We start from the raw sequence: 18,872 nt of genomic DNA on the forward strand, positions 1-18,872 counted from the left end.
GCACGCACACAGCAGCTTCTTCTTCAACTTCTTCCAACCCCCCAACTCTTAATTAATACTCGCAGCAGAAATAAAAACGCGCCAATTGCCGCTGACTCTGCCAAAATTAAAAGCCAGCCAATTTGCTGAGCGTTTTTTATTTCGATTAAAACGCAGCGACGCCATGTTTGGCCTGAAACAATTTTTCATCGCCGCTCGACAATTAATGCTAATTTTTCGCTAAACATGCTGCCGGCTCGCTCCAACGTTCGGCGCAAAAACGGCTGCGATCGCATAAATTTGCCGCCTGGTCAGTCAGCGTTCAGCGTATGGAGTTTGCGAAAAATTCGTGCGGACCAATCAACCGTAATTCTTGTTGTTTGCCGCGGCCCTGCACCGCATTTCAATGTGCCAATATTGGCTTTCCAGTCAAATCTGCATATTTTAGCATTTTTCCATCTCGACTGGATTTTTTCTACGATACGGGGATGTGAAAAACGTCCAGTTTTAGTAAAAATGAAAAAAATAGCCTTAACAAACAATTTTTGCTGCTTTTAATTATGATAAAATAGTTACATACTTTTGGTTGCTCTGTTTCTTGCAAAATTTGTGGGATTTTTTGTGTTGTTACTTTTGGTTAATTTCATATTGCTTTTTACACATACCTAGCTTTTGCACCTATTTGATGTGCTCATTTCCAGAAATTTGCCTCTCTACTGGTCTTGTCGTTGTGGGATAAAATACAGCGAAGTTGAGCTGCCATAAACCGTTTTTTGCGTTCCCTGACCAACTGCGTTTTGCATTTCTGTCAAATTTTGTTTGCCTTTACATGATGGTGTTTAATTTTTTCGCTCAGCTAGCTGGAAATCAAACTGCCCTTTTGCCGTTAAAATGTCAACCCTCGCTGAAAGGAAATGAGGTTTTTGTGCATACTAAATGATCATTAATCATCAGGAACGCCATGCAAAACATGCGACACACACGATTATCAAAGCGTAATTTGAATTTAAATATTTGAAAGTATAAGTCATGCAAATCGGAGTAGGTCTGAATTTTGCGTGAAACTAGTCGTTCAGATAAAAATGAGATTTTTTCAGAGGGTTGCAATCAGTTGCTTGCCCTAGCTGGTATTGAAAGGAGTTGCAGGAATCGGGTGGAAACACCACAGTGATAGAGCTGACGAAAGCCATTCGCGATCGGGATGGGAACAGTGGGGCGCCAGGCTGGCACGCCGAAAAGCAGGCCTCCACCAACCACTAGGCGGCACGCCAACAAAAAGCGCGCGATGTGCTTGACGTCAAGAGCACAATACGCACTCGAGTACTTAGGTCGCGGCAACATAACGAGAGGCGGCATGCAAATCAATAGGCCGCCGGTAAAAAGGTGCGTATGCTCAGCCTTGACGTCTTATTTTCCCGTCGCGAGGCAAAGAAGAATAGCGTAATGAAAGGGGGCGCAAAAAGGGGGAGGCACCTCAGGTGTGTGTGCGCGCTCGTGCAATCATGTACGTAGTGACTGGGCTAACAATGCCTGCAAGAAGTACATCAATCTTACAAGGTGTCACTGAAAAGGAGACATTGATCGCTTCATCCAGCCCCGGGGGGTGGAGTACCTCGCCTGCCACAGAGGTAAACTCGTTAATCTTCCGCCATGACAACTGCCGCTAATGCAGGCTAATAAAGTGTGTGCGAGCTGCGTGTACACGTCTATGTATTCTCCCCATAGCCTAATAATGGAAAACGGGATGTCTGGAGAGCAAAAAATATACAACTAGCCAGGGTCTCATTGATTATGTTTTTGCAAAAAATGAAGTGCGCACTGCAGTCCACGCAGATGAGACAGCCAAACGTACAAATCCATCCACAAAAATGTCAGGAAATTGTTCAAAAACGTCTTTAAGAAGCAGCAGGCGTATTTTTTTCCAAGCCTCGATTGAGCATTTGCATTCAACTCATTCGACGTCAAACATTTCATTGTAAATAGAGCCAAATCGATCAGAATTGGAACTGCCCATGAAAAGAAATAATATTATGATGCGCAAACACGGCCGTTTCGCTCTGCCTGCGATATTATTTATTCATCGGACGACACGAGCGGAGTCGCCCGTCCGCTGCTTTTTGGCCAACATTAATCAGCGTGGCACAATTAATATCAATTAAAGCAGCCACCCCTCGCCTGTTCGCCGCGTCGCTGCCGGGTTGGTGGCGAAGTCATTTGCTGGATCCTTGCCTCCGTGGAGCAGATTTTTCACTCAGATTGCGCCTCCGAGGTGTTCATTAGGATGTCCTTTGTTTCACGGCTCGCCGTCTCTCACCACTTTGCATCAAGAGAGCAAAGCAAGGTGTTGGGGCACCTGGGGAAACTACTGCATCGCGGTTGAAACTTTTCTGTATGGTATATATCAAAGATGCTTGCATTAACAATTGCGCTTATCGCGTGATCTGGAGCGTTGTTTCATCAAGCCTTTTCTGTGTCGGGAAGAGCTGGAATTTTAATAATTCGTCCACGAAACGTATGAAACAGTTTAATATAACATTTTTTACGATAATAAAAGACGAGAAAAAATACGTGGACAGGCAATCATTAAACTAAGGAAATATTCTTGATTGTTTTCATACCAAGCAGAAATCTTAGAAAAAATCAATTTTTACCCGTAAAAAAACTAGTCAAGTAAAATTGCAGTGGATTTTGATTACCAAGCAATTGAAAACGATGGATTCAAACTTATGATTGCTGAGTTCAAAAATTAGAGAATTTGACAAATTCCCTTTTACAGAGTCGCCATTCGCCTTCACTGCGACAAAATTCATTTCGATTTTTGAAATGTTTTTAGTTCTGAAAGAGGTTGATGAGGACATCTAACTATATAAACAGATCTATTCATTAATGGTAGTTTAATTTCATTTACTTTTTTCATAGGGAGTCCCAAAAACTCATAACATCTGTTCAACGTTGTGGCAAAATCAATTTACTGTATAAGTTGTTTGAACCGTGTTTGAGAACACCTTGATCTCTTCGAAACTGAGGCCAGCCCCATATCGCTCAAGCTGGACGTCTTATTAGCTGATTTGGTGTGCACCATCTCTTGTGATTTCGGTCGATCAAATAAAACGAACAAAATTGGTATTGTATGTGTGAAATGTGGCGGTGATAATGCGATGCGTGATTGTATTGTTCGGAGCACAATGCCCCTTCTTTCTGTCGCGCTGTTGCTGCCGCCGTCGCTGCTGGTGCGATAATGGGGGCCAATAATGGAGGATGTTTCAATCAGGCAGACCTTGACACTCTGGCTGGCGTGCCATCTGGGTGTCAACACGGTTGCGGCCGCCGGGTCAGCCTTCTTATTCAATGCAGCGGCGCAGCATTAAGACGCCGCAATAAAACGCGGGGATTATCTCTCTCGTGGCAGGCGGCAGCAACTCTCGGCCAAGATAATTTTATTTACGGCCGGCGACGAGCTCATAAATGCGAGCAGCTCTCATTCTCACTCGTCGTCCATCATAATTACGAAATTGTAAAAGAGCAACACATCACAAGCTGTTTATTGTGATTTATTTTCTTCAATGAAAACTTCACATTTTGGAGGGCCCAATTGAGTTTAAAAGGACAAATAAATTTAAAAAAATATATATTTTTGATATCATATTTCGTAGCTTATGCTCTGGATATTTTTACTGTAAAAATGGAAACCAATCCTTTGAAGCAACAATTTTAAAACCCATCCATTGGTTTCATTGAATGCAATTCTGGCTTTTTGTTTCAGAGCGAGCTGGTGGGTTACAAATCACAGACCTGAAGGTGCCACAGCTAGTGAAGAATAGTTCAGGAAGGCCTGTGGTACTTGACTGCGAGTACACCCTGGCACAGAATGAGGAGGGTGAAGGCCTGGTTGTCAAGTGGTTCTTCAACTCGCAGCCAGCCCCCGTCTATCAGTGGATCCCAGGAAAGAAACCTCAGGTCAGTGCACTCATATTATATTGCTCCATAAAAACCTTTCTGACCTTATATTTTGTTACTTAATAGAATCTGTTGTACCCTAACTGGTGTTTAATAAACGAATTGACTTAAAAACATTTGTTATTAAGATAAAATGTTATCAAACAAATGAATGGAATCCAATGGAAAAATCTTTTGAAATACATTTACGACTCTGATAACATTTTAGATATATATAATTATGTTATACAATTTAAATGTTAGTACTAATTGAAATAAAGATTTACCAATCAATCAATTTATTTAAACACAAGTTGTGTACAAAAGATTATATCAAATACTATTAGGACAGTCAAAATATTTATAATTGTATTTTAATATTTGTATTTAGTACATTTTTATTAATTTTTATATTAAAATGTAATAAAACTATTTTGTATAATAAATATTTCAAGTATTCATTTAAAGCATGTTCCCTTAATCATGAACCTTGAATATGAAGTGTGAATATTAAAAAGCAACATTTAATTAAAAATGTACACTAATCTAGCAGAATATCTAATTCTAATTGAACTGTGCCTGCAAATTAATATCAAATTCTGACGTAGTACTTGCATGTGATAATAATTAATATCTAGGTAAGAGCTGCTGTAAATTTATTTATTAAATTAAAAAACACGTTTTTTATATTCCTTAACTGGATTGATGTTGTTAAATGAAGAAACAATGTAACTAATTGTAGTTTGTTCAATTATTTAGGACCTCGGCATATTGAAGGGCCGACTGAACCTGGAGTACCAAGCATCGAGCCACCCTTCTCAGGCTCACAGGGCCCTGCAGATTATCAGCGCAACGAGCGAGCTCTCCGGAGAATACAAATGCTCTGTATCCACTTTCAATGATGAAGACTTCATGGTCAAGCGGATGCTCATCTTTGGTGAGTAGAAAAAATTCGCTCCATCTTCTAAATTAGCCCTCTCGTGCTGTAAATTAGAGGCTGAGGAGAAATTGGCCCTCGAGTCGACGGTGGTGGCGGCGGCTTTGCCAATTACGCGCGTTACGTCGACGAGAGGGCCGCGCGTGCAATCCAATTTCAATTATGTTACCTCAGAATGCACCCCACTTTCGCCACATCTGTCCGGTGATAAGTAGTAGCTAGTCGGCGGCGGGGAAAGAAACTCATCCTCCCTGCGCCGGTAATCCTGTCCAAAAATTAGGTTTTCGTCGAGTGGAAAGTTTCTTAAAGAACCCCCGCCGCCTCCACCGTCGCCACCACCACCACCACCACCACCACAGTCCGTAGTCTGTATTGCAGTGGGAACGACGCGAGCGAAACTTTTTGAGTGTATCAAAAACAAAAAGTTTTCCTTTGCGCTCTATAATATTTTTGAATGAAGCTAGGAACGAACGTCCTTTTTTATTTTAGATCAGATTTCTAGAAATCTGCCGCCCAACATTTCGAATTTGGCAGGTTTGTGCTATCCTTTTGTTAAGTTTGTTATCTATTTTTAACTGTACTAGTTAGTGAGAAACTTCATTTAAAAAAAAAAAAATTGAAAAAAGTAAATTGGTTTGCAAATTTTGAATGCTAAAAAGTGAGGATTACTGAAAATACCAACGAAGTATTTTTTTAAAAGGAGCTGTGTATTTTAATCTCCATAATTATCGCTACAGTTTCCACTTCAAAAGTTTTAATCTTTTTTTCAATTTAGTTGAGTTATTTAAGAAGCGGTCCGCACGTTTTTGATGTCATTTATTTGTTTACCTTTTTTATTAATAATTTTCTAGGAAATCAGTTTCATTAAGATTAAATAATTTTGGAAAGTTTTATATCAACAGAATGATCTTGTCGGATAATATGAAATAAATTTACTCAAAATCTTCATAGATTCATCTGAATATTTTTCCGTCGTCCTTTTTATCTCAAGCAGTGATAAATCTCCACTTTTTATTTTATAATGACGTTGGAATATTATATTGAGAGCCATTCATTTTCTCGTTAGAGCATCAAGGTCCCACCGGCTAAATAGTTTATTATAAATTATATTCAGTTTGCAAGCGCTTTCTCGTTTATGTCCACTGTTTTTGCTTAGCACCACGAGCGTGTATCTATAGCCACTTTTCCACCAGAAATGCTTTCGTTTTCGAACCGGATTTTGCACAGGCCTTAACAGGCGGCAGGTACACCCTCATCTAGTGTGGGTGTGCGTGCGTACGTTCATGCCCGAGAACAGCCATCTTGGTGCCGGGGCATAAAAAGCTAGGGCTCGCTTATCTCCGGCGTGCGCGTTTTAAATGTTTCGCTGGCTTAAATGATATTTTAACCATAAACGCGGCACATGAGCGGCGGTATCACCGCTTTGATATGCATATTTCATGCGCAGTCCAATCGAGATGTTTTGCAGGAAAGAAAAGCTCTCTCTCGCGCGCTTTATTATGAATAGGGGCGCCGGTCGTCTTTTCAGCCGCAGCCAGCTAGCCCTGATATTTCTATACTCAACACACACTAGACGCACATATACATACGGCATTTTCTCTTTAACATGCAGGGCTGCCGGCGGGTGATGTGTGTGTGTGTGTGTGTGTATTCGGCCTTCCCCGGCGCGGCTATGATATTCAGGCACACGTGACAAGCATCACCAAACGCGGATATACAATTGAACAGACTTTAAGAGACCGCTGCGCCGGTTGCCTATCCTGCGCCGCTCTAGCCACGTTTTCTTCCATATATATTTTTTGGTATTCATACCACCGGGATGCCGCTGCATTTTCGCACTATTTAGGTCGACCATGGATTTTCTCACCCTCGACTATACACAGAGAAGACAGTTTCCGCTCTCTTGCGGTGTCTGAAAATGCGATCCGCTTAGATTATGCATGGAGTGCTAGTGTGGCTTTTGAAATTTGAGCAGGCGATGCCAGCAGACACAGAGGAATATTTAATTCGCGACAACTTGCAAAGCGGGATGATTTTCCCACGTGTGCAATTGTGTGAATGGATTTAGGTTGTGCATGCTGAAAGAGGATTAAAATTTGACAAATTGATGCAACTTATGCTAAATTATCATCCAAGAGCTTCTCCGGCTTTAAAAAGGATCATTTTGATATTTTGAAAAGCATGTTAGTGCAAAATACAGACAAGTCTTGATGCCATTACTTTCAATGATGTATTTTTAGAATTCCCTTCAAACTCGTACGCTTTTTGTTGGTGAGCGCTACAATTTTTTTTTTAAATCCAGTTACAAGGAAATCGTCGATCAAAAGCTATTCATCGTCAAAGAGATCTTGCGATGTATTCAAATTCAGCCGTTAAAGTTTGGTTAACCAACATTTTCATTTGCTAAATCAATTTTTTTATTTGTATTAAAATTATGTTCAGAAGCATTCCACCTGTTTGTAGTTTAGAGAGTTGGCCACGATGATATTGTTGTTGTTATTCACATGGTTTCAGGTTAAACAGAAGTTAAAAAATCTAGTTTGGGGAAACACTTCAAAGAAAAGTCGTTTGATTTATAATCTACTTTCTATTGAAGGAGATACTTTTTTTTAAAAAATGTATGCGATAAATATCCTGCACGCGCTGGATTAGTGATATTCAAGATAGATTAAAGGGTTGTTATGGTAATTTTTTATTCATGAGTAGTTAGTTGTTGCTATCATAGTGAGCTCTGATTTACACGCTCAAAAAGTATTGATTCTTCGTTTATTTCTTTGCAGCTTATTGCAAATTTTGGTCTCATAAAGTCTATCTGATTCCCACAACGCGTTGAACTGAAAAGCAATAAAAAGAAATGCATCCACTCTAGTCACTTGAATCAATTACACAAAAGAGTAGGCATGTATATTCAATACGCCCTCAAGGCAGAACCCGAGCGTGCGGTTGATAAAAATGCTGACCTTTCACATCAAGAGTGCTGTGCAGAGTTTCTCGAGGCTTCTCACGTTGGCCTATTTTGCATAGCAGCGGTGCATGCAGGGCCCGAGCAAAAATAATCCAATTGCGCAATAATAACGCCGAGGGAGGAGGTGGGCAAAAAGCAGCAGACTGTCAGTGGTGAAGGCAGTCGCATGATGCACACAAAAGGCTCTGAGCCCGCTCTCGTTTATTTATTCTCGTCTGCAGCTCTCTCTCTCTCCCGCTGCATCTTGAAACGCTGCCTGCCGACAACAATGTACAAAAAATGCACCTTGGCATACGTCCGTTCTGTTGAATAAAGCGCCGCAGTGAAATGTGGAGCGCAGAGTGTGGTGCATTATACGCTCTCGGCTAGCTCTTTTTTCTCTTTCTCTCGCCGTCTAGTGCACTGTAGAAGGTAATGATGTGATTACCCTGCGATATCGATATATTATTAGTGGCCATTATTCGCAGCCAATCGTCGACGCTTTTGCGTTTAGCTTTCTTTGTTGTCAACGCTCGAGAATGTATTTCTCACAGCGAGTGCACTTTTTCCAATGCTCTCTCCGTTGCAAATAACACGATTTGCCTGCTCTCTCGTTGAGGCACTTTGCCTTCAAAGGCAGCCAGCGTGGTGACACCTTATTTGAAAGCTAATCTTGACGCTCTGGGAATTGCACCATTTGCAATTGAGCAGCAGCAGCAGCAGCTAATCCGACAGCGTGCAATATGCCGCTTGCATCACTTCACGCTGTTAATGAAATTCGCTAGTTTGCACATACTGCTATTGAACGAGTGATTATTCATCACCTATGCATTATGTGATGCCGATTGTCCAATAATAGAGCACCAACCCTGTTTCCGACAGGAAAACGTGAGCTTTCAATCAATCATAAAAACACATTTTCATGAAACGAGGAGGAATGGATCCACCGAAACTGGTTAAGTTTAATTAAAAATAACTCTGAAATAAACGAGGGTGAAGTCTTGTCATTCATTTACCTCTCAAGAATGTTTGGGGGTAATGAAGAGGGGCTTGGAATGATGAAGACCGATGAATTCAGATTGACGAATTTTGTTGGTGTATTAGTTACAGTTGCAAATCCGATCGGATACTTAAATCAAGTACAAGAACTGAAATTGTTTTACAATAATAAGTGATAAATTCTTTTGTTAACTGACGGTTGGACTCACCCCTTTGAATCGGGTTCTGCACAATTAAACAAATCACGTCAGCACCGTGTGGCTGACGGACGAAAACTGAATTCTTATTTTAAAATCATCTTTCTGCTGTTAAACAATAATGCAAAATTACAATAATTCAAACCGCCGAAAATTGTTGGCTTCCAACAAAAAACAGGACCGCGTTGTTGTACCGCTACAAATGCAACCAACCTCGAGTAAATATTTTTTCTCAAGGAAGAATACAATTGTTATTTGTTATTTATATTTGACTGCATTTCATGCGTTCAGGGTTGCATTTGCTTGTAAGTAGAGGTTAAAAGCTAATAGTTAGAAAATTATTGAAAAATAAGGTGGAAACATTGCCTGCAAGAAACTGGTAAAAGTTAAAAAAAAAGTTTTTTTACCATTGCATTGCATTTTTTTAAATGCAGGTTTTTTGCAACCCTGGGTGCAAAGTTGAATTTAAAACTTGTAAAATAAGTGAAGATTATTGAGCAACAAAAATGAAATTTTCCATTAATATATGGATTTTTATATTGTATTGGAATATACATTTTGACATTTATCCAGAATAAAAATGCGAGCAATCAATTATATTTAATATAATTTGGTAGAACAGAATCCTCTTCAGTTAGTTCTGCGGTTTGAATTTTGTTTTGTAGATACGAGTCCATTTCAGTTTATTTTTCATTTGAATAATTCCAGTTTACTTAATAATTAATTGCAGCGTGATTGAATTTTCTCACAATTCAATTATCAACATATAACAATATTATTTCAAAGTCACTTTCGTAACAATAACCAAATTCTGCAGATAGGTATCGCGAGAGAAAACTACGCCGGCTTTGTTATTAGAGAGGCTCGCTCGCGGCATCGCATTATACTTCATCCCAATAAATTTAAATTCAATTTTGGGGCTCTCAAATTGAATCATGCGGTAAAAGGATAAATCACGTCGGCCGAAATTACAATTTTAATATTCAGAAAGGCGGGCGGGCTGCGTTGGTGGCTTTCTCGAGCAGCCTCAGCCGCACACAAAAGGAAAAGCGCGCGCGATATCTCGTTTGCCACCCCAGAAAAGCGGATCGATCGACGCGCGGAAAGCGAGCCCGACGAGAAGTTTTAATACAAAATCTCATCATAATACTTTGAATTGGAAATATCGCGCGCGCCCGCCGCCTCAGCAGAGATCTATCATTCAATATCGCGTCCCGAATACAAGCACTTCTCTCTTTTTAAGTCCCTACTCCGCTTCAGAGCGACAGCGAAGAAGAAAAAGGAAAACACACAGCACACCAACAAAACGCACACGCTGCGGCGAGGAGGACACAGCAGCACAAGCACAAAACGACGCTCATTCCGTATGCAACCGAAGTATAGAACAGCCTCCACTTGAGCTTCTTTTGCCGAGCAAACTTTTATTTCGCCGCAAATATGTAAAATTCTGTGTTATTGAAATGAGTGGAGTGGAAATAAGCGTATGTATAAATATTATGGAAATTTCCAATCCGGAGTCACGCGGCGAGAAGTTTTAGCAGGGACGTGTAAAATAGCGCGAAATTTATACGTGGAACGGATGAAACGATTTTCTCGTGCTTGCAAATGGTAATCCAGGGGACGCATATTTGCTGTGAAAAGTATTTTTTTTAGGAAAAAACAAGAAAATTAAGGATGTTCTTACACGGTGGCTAACTTTTGACTTGTGTTTCTTTGTCCATGATCGCGATTCCGATGCACCGTAAATATTGAAAAACCTGTTCATAACCAGCTCGTGATAGTCGAATACAACTGGGAATTTTCACAGACAGGCACGTGAACACATGACGCGCCTGCCATTTAGCTTTCACTTTATTATAGTTATTTTCAATTGCATCACTGAAATACATTCGTGCAAGTCCGTTGATTTAAACCATTTATAATTATAAATATTGCATTTTGACGAAATTCTGTTAGTTTAATCAGAGCTAGAAATGAGAAAATGTGAAAATATAGCATTCTCTGCTCTCTTATGAATTTAATAATTTAATGATATGGCTCTAAATGCTTGCTCACACTTTTAAAATTAATTTTACACGTCCCTTTTGCATGGTTATTATTTCCTGTTATGTTCCACTTGTGTTATCCGTTCTCGTTAAGGATGCATCTGGCTGCACTGGTGCCCCTGAAGCACCACTCTCCCGATATTTTTATCCGTGTGGCAATATATCACACCAGTAGCGAGTGACACCTCTTACAACGACACACTTCTAGTTTTTGCAATGAATTATGTGCTCACCACGCGGGCATTGGAAATTATACGTACCTGGTGGCGTAGAAACGTAATGCAGAAGACATGTTTTAGCAGGCACGTGTTCTTCGCACTGAATACAAATTATAGATTTATAGAAACTAATAGCGAAGCGAGCTATATTTTACCGCTAAGTGCATTTAACAATGTCATGCTTCAAACTTTGCCTCTCTCTCTCTCGTTTAACTTTCAGAGCAGATCGCTGGCATTTTTTTTAACGAATTTATTATTTTTTCTGAATTAAATTTCTTTTATTTGTCTTGTTATTTAAGTTGTGCAAATTAACGGGAAAGCAAGTTTAAATTAAATTTCTTCGGCTGAGAGGGATTAGTTCTATCTGGGCAGAGCTTCGTGCAAAAATAACGAGGGAGTCTGAATAATGCAAAGAAACCGGGTCGAGACGGCAGCCTAATTGAATAATTTGAAATCAACATCACGCAAGGCGGCGGTTTGCAGGCCGCTCCATCCGCCACCGCCTTCGCTCATTTCGCAAAACTGGGTCTGGCTAATTTCATCACAGCCCGGCAGCAGTGCAGCGTACAAATTGTCTGCTGCTGCTGCTGCTACAAGAATTATTGCCAGGCAGCCCTTTTAACCCTCAAATGAAATTACATATTTCAGTCTGCCACTCTCTTGCCACCTACAAAGTGATATAAATTCCTTTCCAGCTGAGGTGAGAGCAGAGAGCAGAGCACACAGCCTGTCGTAACGCGCGCCTAGATTTCCCATTCAAGCTCTCTAGCTGCGCTCCGCAGCTCGAATTACTATTTTTCTCGCAGCCCATGCTACAGAGTAGAAAATTACATCAACTTAAGTGCCGCGCCGCCGTTCAATAAAACAGTACTGTGCTTCGCAGAAGAGCTTATACCGCCGCTGTGATAATAGTATTCCTCTTGTTACCGACTAACTCAATAACTCGTCCTCTTTGTATGACTAGATGTGTGCGTCCCCGGCGTGGAAGAAAATTTTTATTGCTGCATCGCTTGTCTTGCGGCAAATCAGGGCTTTTGAAATGGAGATTCACGTTGTTTGCCTCGCTCGCTCTCCGGGATTTAGCTCGGCGTGCATTTCATCAATGATTCATGAGCCAAGCAATATTGCAGGATGCACGCCGATTCAATTGCGTATTCATCCTAATTGTACCGGAGAAAAGGAGAAAAAGCTGTAAAATATGCAGCGTCGTTTAAAATGCATGATCCGGAGTGAGAGAGCCGCGTTAATCCAGCTCAAGCCCGACATCGGAACAGGCAAAGTTTCGCTTCTTGTGCTCGAGCAGAGCTACAAACATCAGCGCCGAAACTCTACTCCTCTGCCGCCGCTGAAAGGGGCGTCTGCCGCGCACCAGAGAGCTGCTAATTACAACCCTTTCTGCCCTCTCACCAAACATTTGATATACTCCAAATTCAATTTTCTCCTCGGTTCGGCTCGATTTTCCCATCGATTTGCGATTTAATTAGCGCGGCTAATTTAAAACCTGATGGCTGCTCCACTCTTGGCCCGGCACCCCTGCTCTCACGCCCGATCGCACCATGCGCAGCTTCAAATAATATCACCGGCCTGGAAAAATGCCGGTCTGCTGGGTAATGGTGGTGGCCGGTGTTTCATTTCCTGGGTCAGGAAGCGACAAAGTTACATGCCAACCTGCTCGCTGCTCCCCCAGGCTGCAAATCTCCTTTGCACTCTGTGCTGAACTCGACGTACTCGTTGCTCCAGAGAGGCGAACGCAGAGTGCAATTAAATTCACCTCTCATGTACTCGTGAGTCGTTTATTTGTATGACGAGAAAATCCTTTTTAATCATTTAAATGTTTTAACCAATTCGGTTTAAAATAAAATATATTTTTAGTCCCTCATTTTATGTTGAAATATTTTGCTACTCAATTAATTTACTCAAATTAATTTAACACTGCTTGTTTTTATTTTGGAGGACATAGTTATTGCATTGAGGAGAAAAACAATAGCAAATTTCTGGTTTGAACCTTTCTCGCACTGGGCATGTGAGACAATGTTATTTCTGATTTAAAGAACAAATTAAATAATTAAATTATAAAGATGATCGTTGATTTTGTTTAAAATCCAGGATTGTGTTTCAATCATTCACAAAAGAAAAATATTTCACAAATTTCACTGTTGAATAAAATTGCCTTTTTAATTAAATAATTTAAATTAACAATTACAATTTTAAAACGTTTATTTTCTGCATGTAAAACTTTTTGTTTTTAAATCCTTTAATCATTTATCTATATTTATTTGCATTGCACAGCGTTAGAGAGAAAAATAAGATCCTCTATTTATCTCCGCGCGTTTTGAGTCAAAATACAAAATTCAAAAAAGAAAAACCACGAATGATTTCATCTTGGAGATATAATTAACGTCAACTCCAACAATTTGTTTAAAAAATCATTAAAAATTTGGAAATGAAGTGCATAAATAATTTATTTTAAATGAGGACATTTTTAAACCAGATTAAACAGAAAAGGTAGTTTCCCCCGACTAATGTGGATGCAAAAACCAGTGATTAATTTTTGCGCACTGCGAAGTTGACAAAAACCTGGTCTTGCCACCGTCTGCGCGACTCTCTTCTGGTCGAAAATGTGTCAGCGTCCGCAGCTGTGTGCACTCTGGGTCCCCGGCGGGCGTCCGGAGAGCGGCGGACGGAGGTCGTGGTCGAGCCGGCGGTTAAGTCTTTCCTGTGTGTATGCTTAGCGAGCGGCCAAGAAAGTGAATCACGGCAGGCAGGCTGGCAGACCGGTTGGAGCAGTGACAGGCAAAAGTTGTCCGCGCAGCAAACTTTGCGGCCATATCTGCCGCAGAAAGATATTCGCCGTTCAAAGTTTGTCTTGGCACAGTGGCCGATAATTGGCTGCGCGCCGCCTCCGCCATCGCCTTTATTGCGAAATAAGCAACACACACTGACAAACGATAAGCAGCCCTAAACCGCCGGCCGGCTCTCGCCCTCGCCGACTTGAACTTTTCACTAAGACGACCAACTTTGCGGATTATGAATGCAAATCATTTGGCTCATCACGTCCCGTGGCCCTTTCCGTCTTTTTCTGCGTGCCCAACAAAGGCGACGATTGATTAGTTCGACAACTTTCCAGCACGTTTGCATTTTGTGCGGTGGTTCAATTGTTTCCAACTCGGCGAAGTTTAATGGGTTTGATAATCAACCCGTCGATAAAAAGGCCAAATTAACCACGTGAAAATTGAATCTGTATTTATTTATTCTAGGCCAGTTTTTAATTTAAAATTAATATAATAGTTTCATTTAAAATTAGCGATCGTCATCCTCGTAAAAATATTTCTGGATCTTATTTTAACTTAAGATCTAATGACCAGTTGTATGAACCCTTAGTGTTCTAAGCCACCAACAGTGGCGCCACCGTATACTTCTTTAAAAACTTAGTTTTAAGGCACTTCCGCTGCGATTTGAGACTCAATCCTGTCATTGTGCATTCTTCATTTAAAATGATTTCTTTTGACGTGCTGAAAACATATTAAGTAAAGAACCCTAAGTGGCAGGATTGTGCCTGAAATCGCAGCGGAAGTGCCTTAAAACTGACTTAATTAAGAAAGTATACGGTGGCGCCATCTGTTGGCAGCTTCGAACATTAAGGGTTTATACAACTGGTGAATTCGCTAAAATAATTAATTATAATACATCTTTCCGGGGCTTCAATATGTAAATAATTTTATGCAACCGGTCGGATCGTTACGCTTAACAGGTTGCCTACTTTTATTTACATCACTTTTCTTGCACTGCCTTTCAGGAGGGAAAACTGACAATTATATCAAACACAGGCAGACCTTCGTCTCCAATAGGGCTACTGACGGAGAAGCTAATTATTCAGCCGGGCGTAATTCGCGCATATCAGGGGTCGGCGGCTATACGCACAAAACAAGCGTCCCGTGAGGTTGTATGGTAATTTTCTTGGCTCGCTTTGCATTTGCATAGAGCGTAGAGGATACATTTGTACAGAATTCATCGCTGGCGCCAACCTGGCGTATAAATCATGTTGGATACAAGCAAGCGGCGAGAGGATCGGTTGAATGCTACTAAAGCCTGCGTTTGTGAGAGGCAAAAGCGTGTATGCGACTAATTACTGCGAGAGCGGCATTTTTAATCTTTCAATGGCTCTGTCTGCTCTCGATAGCCGAGTCGTTTCGGTGCCTTTGCGCTGGTTGCTTTTGCGACAAAAACAACGCCCGCCGCAATACACCGAGTTTCAATAAATGCCGCTTTCGCTGATGAAAGAGCTTTTTGCTTCGTGCGGTGGTTGTTAGCTCCGCTTTGAACCGCGCGTCTGAAGTGCGGATTTCGCAATGGGTGCGTTTATCACTAAAAAACAAGCCGGCTGGACAAACGTTGACGTTTTATCGCTCAGCCTTCTAGTCAGAAGAACTGTGAGCCCGGATTTCGTCGCGGCCATTCAAAGGCTACGCCAAAGATCTGCTGGGACCTTGCAATATAATTATTATTGAACAGAAAAAGCAAAGCTTTTATCTCAGCAAACTTGACAATTTGATACTGAGGCTTAAAAGCGCTGTGCTATTGAACGTCGTTTTGTGATAAAAGAACAAAAAGGATACTGCTAGAAAGGCTTTCCCGCTTTACGCAACTAAACTTGTGAACTTGAACAGGTGGCTTTCTTTCGAGGAAATATTCAGCATGTGCCTCTTTTTATCGCAGTGTGTTACACAAAAACTGACTATTTTTAGCAAAAAATGTCTCTTTGCTGCAAAAGAATCGTTCTTGCTCCACATTAAAGGCCCTCAGCCAGCAAAAAGCGGTCGAGACTGAAGCTGGTGCTCAAATATTTGCGCTTGAAGACAGACCAAAGCATTTTTCTTGACCTCGCTAAAGAAAGTGGAATGTCTGGACTAGAGCATATGTATCTGCTGACATGTGCTCGCTGCTGTTGGTGTATTTTTTACAACGGGTGTTTACAATGGACTCAACAAGTGTACAAAATGATACAAAGATTCAGCTGAGTGAGTGTGGCACAGTTGAGGCAGAGCAGCGCCTGTCGTTTGCCGTGAATCATGCCCTCGCGTTATGTCTAATGTGAATACGTGATTCCGCCAAGAAAGCAAGCAAGCTAACCCCACTCGCCTTGGTGCCAAAACCAACTCGCACCCGGCGCTCCCAGGCTCCCCTTTTTGCCGCAGAAAGGCGCTTTTCCGCTTACGTTTTCATATTTAGCAATGCTCTTTACACAGTCGTGGTTTGGTGTGAAATATTGTTGCGAAAAGCAGCTCTCTTGCCAAATGGTTATTCGAGGTTTCAATATTTTCGGCTCTATGGACGGAAACTCAAACAAAAAGTCTTTAAAAAATTTCTTGGTTAGCTTTTTATTTATTTTTTTTTTCTGCAAAATATGCCTTCTCAATACAGAAATATGCGGGGAATAAATAGAAAGCAGAAAAACAAACTATATTCAATTCTGTCATGTACGCAGATCTTAAAGAATATAAATATTAGTGCAATATTTTAATGTAAACACATTTTATTTTAATTTTGGAAGTAAAAAAATGCAAGAATTAAAGATATTTTGCAAATAAGAGGATTGGTAAAGTATTGGTTAATATGCACCAATTTTTTGAGTGTATACCATCAAAAGAAATTTTTAAATAATTCCATCCAAAAATTATTTTCCCTTGATATGTTTAAAAACAGACAAGTCTTCATTCAATTTATCCACTTTCGAGTAAAACTGGAATTAAACTGAAATTTAATAATTATCATAAAAATAGCCAGGGAAAGAGGAATATCAAGATGCAGGCTCCTTGAAAGGCTCAACTTAAACAAACTCAGCATTCAACAGCTATTTCCACACAACTTGATGCGTGTCCGATGCAGCACACAAGCACAAGTTTAGTAGGAGTAAGACATGAATTATGAAAATATACTAGGAACATGACGGGGGGCAAATTTGCAATTACAACTTTAGGTTCCGTCGTCCACGTCTATAGTTCGCTCGAGTTTGATGGATTCGTTCTAGTCGCAGTGATCACGCAGAACTTTTCGTGCACGTAAATTATGCAGCAAGTTCAATTCTCATGAGTGATCGGATCGGGCGCATGTTCTCTCGTGTGACTGCTGTTGGCGTTGCTGAATTTCATTAAGGGGATTACACCGTGCATGTGACGGGATGATGAGGCTCAGCGATATTTAATTTAGGATTAAATGCACATGCGGACGGATTAAAAGTAATTGATTGTTGCACCAGAGAGCTAAAAGTCAAAGCGTGCGACTCTTCTGATCGAATGAGATACACCGAACAGCTGCGCGACCTAGAAATTGCTAATTGCACAGCGACAGGGAGCCGGTCAACCGATTTAATTCGACGGGGCGAAACGCAACGGTCCTTTCAGAGCTGAAATAAAAAAATGATCTTTTCATTGGGAGGAAACAATTTGAGAGGATCTTTTAACTCGCTTCACTTATCAATTTGAAGCGAAAACGGAAGACAAAAGCCGGCGAGAGCTTCATAAAACTTTCCGTCTCGGGGCACGTTCCAATCAACAAAAGGAGAAAATGGAAGCAGTGAAAGATAAACGAGCAGCAATAATTTACCAGTCGCCAAGGCAAACAGAGAGCGCGCGTGCAGATCAACAAAGGGAAACTTTTCCGATCCAATAGGAATTTGCAAACGCTGTCAGCTGGTTGCCGGTGGCAGCAGTGCATGCTCGGTCCACGGTCGGATGGCTCAATATCGATAAAAATCTAATAACTCAGAAAAGGTATAATATTTCTGGCTGAGTTAGTAGCAGTTATATATCAAACGATGACGGGCCGAAGGAGTCAAGACAAACTGTAAGCCATCATATTTCCGAGGGCACATGAATTATTAAGGCCCAATAAAGAGCGGGCCCATCATTTTGCCACACTTATTTCCACCCTCTTCAATCTCTACACTGGTCCCTGGTATTGCGACCAGCCCCATATTGTTGTCTGCCCCGACCCAGATGGTCCGAGCATAAATCGGGTACTCTGAGAGGCAGCCAGTTCATATTATAACAGGGGAAAAATGGAAGTGGGGTCGTACACCCGTGTCACATGTAAGTTCGAGGAAAGGACGCACGGTTCATTCCCATCCATATGAAAATTATTTTGCGAAAGTTCCATTTCCAGGGTCCATCCTCTGGGAAAAATGGCTCGTTCCTAAATTAAGCATTCACGAGGCAAAAGTTCTACCGTCATCTCAGCAAAAATCCTATTTTGAAAGCAAACACGAGGAAGGAATAAGGAAAAGAAAGTTTTCCTTCGTCCACTCTTCATTCCCAAGAAAATAATAATAAAGAGACCGTTCAGTGGACAGACCGGATTGTTTTCTGAAGATTTAATAAAGCAAGAGCTTGGGAGCGGGCGCAGTCGGTAGCGCACGAAAAATAATAATATCAGCAATTCCGATATGAAGAAATGGTCTGCGTGCGCCATTGTGCTCGATACGGCTCCGTGGAACGGTATAGATAAAGGACGCTGGGCTTTTTATTATTATTGTTGTTGTAAGTAAGACAAATTCTGGCAGAAACAGCGCCCACCAGCACGGTCTGCCTGCTGCTGTTATTAAAAAGAAAGGTACGATGA

The 18,872-nt window shown here is 41.0% G+C and overlaps 1 protein-coding gene across 4 annotated transcripts in view; it reads left to right on the forward strand.

Moving 5' to 3' along the window:
* LOC135935697 (uncharacterized) overlaps positions 1 to 18,872 on the forward strand; it is a 266,355-nt gene that overhangs the window by 46,916 nt on the left and 200,567 nt on the right. For all 4 annotated transcript variants that reach the window (XR_010574243.1, XM_065478220.1, XM_065478221.1 and 1 more), the window contains exons 2-3: positions 3,743 to 3,936; positions 4,675 to 4,852. Coding sequence is in view for 3 of the 4 variants with exons in the window: in XM_065478220.1 (XP_065334292.1) it covers positions 3,743 to 3,936; positions 4,675 to 4,852 (372 nt within the window). In the remaining variant the exon portion in view is untranslated. The remainder of the gene's footprint in view (positions 1 to 3,742; positions 3,937 to 4,674; positions 4,853 to 18,872) is intronic.

The sequence above is a fragment of the Cloeon dipterum genome, chromosome 2 (genome assembly GCF_949628265.1).
Source record: "Cloeon dipterum chromosome 2, ieCloDipt1.1, whole genome shotgun sequence".
Taxonomy (NCBI): domain Eukaryota; kingdom Metazoa; phylum Arthropoda; class Insecta; order Ephemeroptera; family Baetidae; genus Cloeon; species Cloeon dipterum.